Source organism: Gekko japonicus, unplaced genomic scaffold (genome assembly GCF_001447785.1).
Source record: "Gekko japonicus isolate JY-2015 unplaced genomic scaffold, Gekko_japonicus_V1.1 scaffold291, whole genome shotgun sequence".
NCBI classification, from domain to species: Eukaryota; Metazoa; Chordata; class Lepidosauria; order Squamata; family Gekkonidae; genus Gekko; species Gekko japonicus.
This window is the reverse complement of record NW_015175978.1, coordinates 1,148,657-1,157,131: the sequence shown is the minus strand read 5'-3', so window position 1 is coordinate 1,157,131 and position 8,475 is coordinate 1,148,657. Positions and strand designations below refer to the sequence as shown.

Genomic DNA, 8,475 nt, shown 5'->3' with positions numbered 1-8,475 from the left:
TGGGAGGTCTTCAAGCAGAGGCTCGATGGCCCCATCTGACAGCAGTGCTGATTCTGTGAACGTGGGCAGACCATGAGAGGGAGGGCAGGAAGGGTTGCCTCAGGGCTTAGTTCTGACACACCCAGGGAAATGCCGATCGCCCCTTTGGGGTCAGGAAGCCCTTTTTCTCCAGGCCAGTTTGGCTGGAGATCCTGGAGTTGTGGGGGTTTTTTTGTCATCTTCTGGGTGTGAAACAGCAGTCACTGCGGGGGTGGGGGTGGGGAGGTAGTTGTGAATTCCCTGCATTGTGCAGGGGGTTGGGCAACTAGATGACACCGGAGGTTCCCTTCCAACTCTGTGATTCTATGAAGCAAAGCTCTTGCCGTGAGCTAACCCGGCTGGGAAAGGGAGAGGCAAGCACCCTCTGCAAAACAAACGCCCTTCCTCCATCTTGCCTTGGAGGTCCCGTCACTCAGCGGGGAGGGCGAGGGCTGCCTCACCTGGTCTTTGTTCGCCACGCAGTCCTTCACGTCAGGAAGCTGCTTCAGCAGAGGCCGGGGCACCTTCTGCTTATAGGCGTGGCCGAGGATGTCGCTTTTCTGCACGCGTCAGCATGGAAAGAAGAAGTGAGGGGCGTCACTGGGGCCACCGTTCCTCCAGCCACCGGGCCCTGAACTACCCAGAGGTCTCCCGCGCTTCCAAAGGACTCTCCTCGCCTGCCGCTTACACTTGGGACTCACCCCCAGAACTCCTGCCTGGACTCGCCGCTCCCCACATCCCCAGCTGATACGGAGTTCAAGCTCCCGTTCACTCACATTCCTTCATTCGCCTCTCCTCTAAAATGAGAGATCACGGGAGGAAGTGGAATTCCAAAAACAACATCCATGACGAAAATAACAAAGAGTCAATAAAGATAAGGTGCAAAAAACGTTTACTGTAGTAATTTCTGTAGAAAATTTTCTTCTATTATCGCTCACACGCTAACAAATACTGCGCAATGAAAACAATTCGTTTCACAATATTTGCGTTATCTGAGCTTGTAGCCATCCCAATTCTTATCACTACTTATCAACTCTTGAAGGAAAGATTCCATGTTGACTCTCTAATAACAGAACCCAAGGTCTTCACAATATATTAGCTGGATTCAAAAAGCCAAACTTTATGTGGAGAATATGTTGTCGAAGGCTATCACGGCTGGAGTTCACTAGTTGCTGTAGATTTTCCGGGTTGTGTGGCCATGGTCTTTACATTGGAGAACCTGATGTTTCACCAGTAGCTGTGACTGGCATCCTCAGAGGTATAACACAGAAAGATGGAGTAGTCTCTGTGTCAAAGTGAGAAGAAAATGGTAGGCAGGTAATTTATATCTACTCCAGGACACAGTATTTTGTTCCACAACACTGAAAGGCTGGACAACACTCCCAGTTACCATGCCAGATTACACAGGGAAGCCATTGAAATTCATAAACATAAACACAATTTCAACAGGAAAGAAGAGAGAGTAGAGATAAATAGGGCATGATTTCCTGTCCTGGAAAACACAAAAGGCTCTACATCTGACAATAGCACTACAGATGAGAGCCAGTTTGGTGTAGTGGTTAAGTGTGCGGACTCTAATCTGGTAGAACCGGGTTTGATTCCCCACTCCTCCACTTGCACCTGCTGATGTGACCTTGGGTCAGTCACAAGCTCTGTCAGAGCCGTCCTTGAAAAAGAGCAGTTTCTGTCAAGAGCTCTCTCAGCCCCACCCACCTCACAGGGTGTCTGTTGTGGGGAGGGGAAGGGAAAGGAGTTTGTAAGCCGCTCTGAGACTCCAAGTGAAGAGCGGGGTATAAATCCAATCTCTTCTTCTTCTTCTAAGATTAGAATTTCAACAGCCAATCCACATACAAAAGAACCTCCTCAGGAAACAGGAAACCTCCTCAAGAAACAATCCATATGCAAAAGAACCTCTTCAGGAAAGGTCCTCCATTAGCATATTCATAGCCTGGGGAACTCCTACAAGATAATGACTTAGCCCTACCCCACCTTCTGGAGTTTCCTCCGGAATTACCTGCCTACCATTTTCTTCTCACTTTGACGCAGAGAGTACTCCATCTTTCTGTGTTATACTTCTGAGGATGCCAGTCACAGTTACTGGCGAAATGTCAGGTTCTACAATGCCAAGACCATGTCCGCACAACCCGGAAAATCTACAGCAACTAGTTTATGTGGAGACTTTATGTTTGGCTTTGAGAATCCAGCTAATACATTGTGAAGACCTTGGGTTCTGTTATTAGAGAGTCAACATGGAATGTTTCCTTCGAGTAGTAGTTCCTTCAAGATAAGTAGTAATTGATAAGAATTGGGATTGCTACATGCTCAGATAAAGCAAATATTGTGAAATGAATTGTTTTCATCGCGCAGTATTCGTTAGCGTGTGAGCGATAATAGAAGAACATTTTCAACAGAATTACTACAGTAAACGTTTTTGCAACTTATCTTTATTGACTCTTCATTATTTTAGTCCCGGATGGTGTTTTTGGAATTCCACTTCCTCCCGTAATCTCTCATTTTTGGCCTCAACTCCCTGGTGGGGCCTGGAGATCTCCCAGGGTTACAGCTAACCTCAGGACTGCAGAGATCAGTTCCCCTGGAGGAAAGGGCTGCTTGGGAGAGTGGAGTCCAATGCTTCCTCTAAGCTGTGGAGTCTTGTGAGCAAAACTCCTTCTTTGTGAGCTACTGGCATTAAAGCTGTGAGTGAGCGATTTGACTGCTGCATCAATTAGTTAGCTCTGGAGCCATTCTTCCTGAGCTGAGACAAAAATTGTGTGTGCCGGAGGCTAAAAAAAAGGTAAGCTGGCTCACACTAACTCAGCTTAGAGGGAACACTGGTGGCGTCTATGGTGTTGTACTCCACTGAGGTCCCCCAGGCCCCAGCCCCAAATCTACAGGAGTATCCCAGCCTCGATCTAACCCTACCCCACAGGTGGCTAGGGAATACCTGTTCACTTTACTTCACCCCCCAAATCCCCAGGTATTTCCCAACCCGGAGCTGGAGAGTGGAGTCTATGGCATTGTACCCCGCTGAGGTCCCTGTCCTCCACCCAACCCGCCCTCCCCAGACTCCATTCCCAACACTCCATGAAATTCCCAACCTTGTAGGGATGCCAGCCTCCAGGAGGGACCTGGAGATCCCTCAGAATTACAACTCATCCCCAGACTGCAGGGATCAGTCCCCCTGGAGAAAACGGATGCTTTGCAATGTGGACTCCGTGGCCTTGTAACAGTGTTCCCTCTAAGCTGAGTGAGTGTGAGCTAGCTCACCATTTTTTAGCCTCCGGCACACACATTTTTGTCTTTGCTCAGGAAGGAGGGCTCCAGAGCAAACTAATTTATGCAGTAGCCAAATCACTCGCTCACAATTTTAAGGCCAGGAGCTCACAAAGTAGAATTTTTGCTTACAAGACTCCACAGCTTAGAGGGAGCATTGCATTGTACCCCACTGAGTTCCCTGTCCTCCCCACTCTCCATCTCCAAATCTCCAGGAGTTTCCCCAGCCTGGATCGGGCACCCCTATGCCTCCCGTCACCCATCAGTGGCCAAGGGGGCCCCCGGAAACCCTTCTCCAACCGGCAAGCCTCCTCCCAGGCCAGTTTTAGACCGCAAGCTCTTCAGAGCAGACACTGGGCCCGTCGCTTGTCCCACACACACTGGTACCGCCACGTTACACTCTTCCTCCTCGGCCACCTCTCGGGTCCCTCCCCTTCTCCCCCCCCCCCCCCCCCAAACCCCCCTTTCCTGAATCCTCCCACTTCCGAAAGGAAGCCTCGATCTGGTCCTCCGAAAACTGGGTCATCCGGGTCTCCTTCTGGATCAGGTCCTGCATCTTGCCGGCGCCGGCGCCGGAGACAGCGCTGCTCGTACTCATGTGCAGGAAATCCATCAGCATGGACTGCTCCCTCTTCTGGAGGCTCAGGGTCTGGACGATGCTGCGGGTGCTCCTGGGAGGCGGAGAGGCAGAGAGGCAGGGGATGGGGAGGACCCGCAGGTGGTTGCGGGAGACCTCCTTGGCCACTCGGGAAGGCGGACTCTATGGCATTATACGCCACCGAGGGCCCTCCCCCGGCTCCACCTGGGGTTGCCAACCTCCAGGTGGGGGCGGGAGTTCTCCCACAATTACGGCTGGTCTCCAGATGACAGCGATCCGTTCCCCTGGAGAAAATGACCGCTTTGGAGGGTGGAATTGTACCCCATCGAAGCCCCTCCTCTCCCCAAACCCCACCTTCTGCAGGCTCCACCCCCTACATAAGAACATTAGAGAAGCCATGTTGGATCAAGCCATTGGCCCCTCCAGTACAACACTCTGTGTCACACAGTGGCCAAAACCCAGGGGCCATCAGGAGGTCCAGCAGTGGGGCCAGAATTCCAGAAGCCCTCCCACTGTGCCCCTCCCCAGCACCAAGAACACAGAGCATCACTGCCCCTGAAAGAGAGTTCCATTTAGACCTTGTGGCTCATAGCCACTGATGGACTTCAGCTCCATATAAGAACATAAGAGAAGCCATGTTGGATCAAGCCATTGGCCCCTCCAGTCCAACACTCTGTGTCACACAGTGGCCAAAAATACCAGGAGCCATAAGGAGGCCCAGCAGTGGGGCCAGGACACTAGGAGCCCTCCCACTGTTGCCCCCACCCTCCAAGCACCAAGAATACAGAGCATCACTGCCCCAGACCTAAAAACATAAAGAGAAGCCATGTTGGATCAGACCAATAGCCCATCCAGTCCAGCCTGTCACACACTGGCCAAAACACACGGGCCATCAGGAGGTCCACCAGTGGGGTCAGAACTCCAGAAGTCCTCCCACTGTGCCCCCCCCAGGCACCAAGAAGACAGAGCATCACTGCCCCAGACCTAAAAACATAAAGAGAAGCCATGTTGGACCAGCCCAATGGCCCATCCAGTCCAACACTCTGTGTCACACAGTGGCCAAAACCCAGGGGCTATCAGGAAGTCCATCAGCAGGGCCAGAACGCCAGAAACCCTCCACTGTGATCCCCCCCCCAAGCACCAAAGATACAGAGCATCACTGCCCCAGACATAAGAGAAGCCCTGTTGGATAAGGTAATGGCCCATCCAGTCCAACACTCTGTGTCACACACTGGCCAAATCCCAGGTGCCATCAGAAAGTCCACCACTCCAGAAGCCCTCCCACTGTTGCTGCCCAAGCACCATAAATACAGAGCATCACTGCCCCAGACAGAGTGTTCCCTCTAGACCTTGGGGCTAGGATCCGCTGATGGACCTCGGCTCCATATAAGAACATAAGAGAAGCCCTGTTGGATCTGGCCAATGGCCCATCCAATCCAACACTGTGTCACACAGTGGCCAAAACGACCAGGTGCCATCAGGAGGTCCACCAGCGGGGCCAGAACTCCAGAAGCCCTCCCACTGTTGCCCCCCAAAAACCAAGAATACAGAGCCTCACTGCCCCAGATAGAGTGTTCCCTCTAGACCTTGGGGCTCATAGCCACCAAGGACCTCTGCTCTAGACGTTTCTTCAATCCTCAGGTATATCCCAACCCAAGAGCTAACAGAGATCCTACTCTGCTGCCCAGGCAAGTGGCAAGGAGACTAAATTCACTACACTCTTAAGCGTCTTAAAGATATAAGATTATGCATGGGAAAGAGCAGGTAGAGAAAGAGATACTTTTATCCCTTTCTCACAATACAAGAACTCCTGGGCACTCCATGAAATTGCGGAGCAGTCGGGTTAGAACGGATAAAAGGAAGTACTTCTTCACCCAAAGAGTGATTAACACTTGGAATTCACTGCCACAGGAAGTGGTGGTGGCTACAAGCATGGACGGCTTCAAAAGGGAATTAGATAAGCATATGGAGCAGAGGTCCATCAGTGGCTATTAGCCACAAGGTATAGATAGGGACTCTGGGGCAAGTGATGCTCTGTCATCTTGGTGCTTGGGGGGGGGGCAGCAGTGGGAGGGCTTCTAATGTCCTGGCCCCACTGGTGGACCTCCTGATGGCACTGGTATTTCTGGCCACTGTGTGATACAGAGTGTTGGACTGGATGGCCTTTGGCCTGATCCAATATTGGCATCTCTTATGTTCTTATAGTAGGAGGAGCCAGCCGTGATGCGTCAGGCACACTTAAGGGAAGGCATGTGGCTCAGTGGCAGGGTGTCTGCTTGGCAAGCAGAAGGTCATAAGAACATAAGAGACGCCAATGTTGGATCATGCCAAGGGCCCATCCAGTCCAACACTCTGTGTCACACAGTGGCCAGAAATACCAGGTGCCATCAGGAGGCCCACCAGTGGGGCCAGGACATTAGAAGCCCTCCCACTGTTGACCCCCCCAAGCACCAAGAAGACAGAGCATCACTTGCCCCAGAGTCCCTATCTATACCTTGTGGCTAATAGCCACTGATGGACCTCTGCTCCATATGCTTATCTAATTCCCTCTTGAAGCTGTCCATGCTTGTAGCCGCCACCACCTCCTGTGGCAGTGAATTCCAAGTGTTAATCACTCTTTGGGTGAAGAAGTACTTCCTTTTATTCGTTCTAACCCGACCGCTCAGCAATTTCATGGAGTGCCCACGAGTTCTTGTATTGTGAGAAAGGGAGAAAAGTACCTCTTTCTCTACCTGCTCTTTCCCATGCATAATCTTATAAACCTCAATCATGTCACCCCTCAGTTGTCTTTTCTCCAAGCTAAAGAGCCCCAAGCGCTTTAACCTTTCCTCATAGGGAAAGTGTTCCAACCCTTTTATCATTCGAGTTGCCCTCTTCTGCACTTTTCCCAAAGCTATAATATCCTTTTGAAGGTGTGGTGACCAGAACTGCACACAGTATTCCAAATGGAGGTCCCCGGTTCAATTCCTGGCAGCATCTCCAGCAAAGAGGAGCCGGTGACGGGAAAGATCTGAGACCCTGGAGAGCCGCAGCCGACTCCGAGGACGTGTCCTTAATGGCAGAGATGAATCTGAAACCGCCTTGGAGGGCAGAGCCCGCTACTCACTCCCAGTGGGGCTGTCGGCCTTCATTCAAGACCTTCAGGGTGTGGAGGGAGCCCACGCGGCGGATCTCCTCCGGCACCTCCGCAATCACCGGCTGCTTGCTCCCGAGTTTCCAGGTGGCCTGTCCAAACGTCCCTGTAAGTCAAGCCAGGAGCAGAGAAGGTGGTGGGAACAGGCAGGACGGCACTGCTGCAACCAGGGCTCCCTCTAAGCTGTGGAGCCCTGTGAGCAAAAACTGTACTTTGTGAGCTACTGGCATTAAAGTGGTGAGTCAGCGACTGGGCGGCTGCATCCGTTGGTTTGCTCTGGAGCCCTCCTTCCTGAGCGAAGGCAACAAAACCGCGTGACCCGGAGGCTAAAAAAACTGTGAGCGGGCTCACACTCACTCAAGCTTAGAGGGAACACGGGTTGCAAAGCTGCCTCCGGCCCAGGCGGCTGACTGCTGCCCCCATTCAAGCCAATAGATTTCCGTAAGCCCGATCTTGTCGGCTCTCGGAAGCTAAGCAGGGTCGGCCCCGGGTTAGTCCTTGGATGGGAGACCACCAAGGAAGCCCAGGGTTGATATGGAGAGGGAAGGGAATGGCAGACCACCTCTGTTTGTTTCTCCCCTGACCTGGACGGCCCAGGCTAGACTGATCTCATCCGGTCTCGAGAGTTAAACCAGGTCAGCCCTGGTTTGTACTTGGACGGGAGACCACCAAGGAAGTCCAGGGTTGCCACGCAGAGGCAGGCGAGGGCAAACCCACCTCTGAGCGTCTCTTGCCTTGACCTGGACAGCTCAGGCTAGCCCAAATTTGCCAGATCTTGGAAGAAGCTAAGCAGGGTTGGTCCGGGATAGTCCTTGGATGGGAGACCACCAAAAAGTCCAGGGTTGTCACGCAGAGGCAGGCAAGGGCAGACCGCCTCTGAGCGTCTCTTGCCTTGACCTGGACAGCTCAGGCTAGCCCAAAGTCGCCAAATCTCAAGAAGCTAAGCAGGGTTGGTCCGGGATAGTCCTTGGATGGGAGACCACCAAAAAGTCCAGGGTTGTCACGCAGAGGCAGGCAAGGGCAAACCACCTCTGAGCGTCTCTTGCCTTGACCTGGACAGCTCAGGCTAGCCCAAATTTGCCAGATCTTGGAAGAAGCTAAGCAGGGTTGGTCCGGGTTAGTACTTGGATGGGAGACCACCAAGGAAGTCCAAGGTTGCCACGCAGAGGCAGGCAAGGGCAAACCACCTCTGAGCGTCTCTTGCCTTGACCTGGACAGCTCAGGCTAGCCCAAATTTGCCAGATCTTGGAAGAAGCTAAGCAGGGTTGGTCCGGGATAGTCCTTGGATGGGAGACCACCAAGGAAGTCCAAGGTTGCCACGCAGAGGCAGGCAAGGGCAAACCACCTCTGAGCGTCTCTTGCCTTGACCTGGACAGCTCAGGCTAGCCCAAATTTGCCAGATCTTGGAAGAAGCTAAGCAGGGTTGGTCCGGGTTAGTACTTGGATGGGAGAC

At 52.5% G+C, this 8,475-nt stretch overlaps 1 protein-coding gene across 1 annotated transcript in view; it reads right to left on the bottom strand.

Annotated features, from left to right (window-relative positions):
• Nucleotides 1-790: 790 nt before the first annotated feature.
• EFCAB8 (EF-hand calcium binding domain 8) overlaps nucleotides 791-8,475 on the bottom strand; it is a 59,418-nt gene continuing 51,733 nt past the window's right edge. The window contains exons 21-23 of the mRNA XM_015426175.1: nucleotides 6,996-7,128; nucleotides 3,774-3,962; nucleotides 791-815 (exon numbers count right to left, since the gene is read on the bottom strand). Of these exons, the coding sequence (XP_015281661.1) occupies nucleotides 791-815; nucleotides 3,774-3,962; nucleotides 6,996-7,128 (347 nt within the window). The remainder of the gene's footprint in view (nucleotides 816-3,773; nucleotides 3,963-6,995; nucleotides 7,129-8,475) is intronic.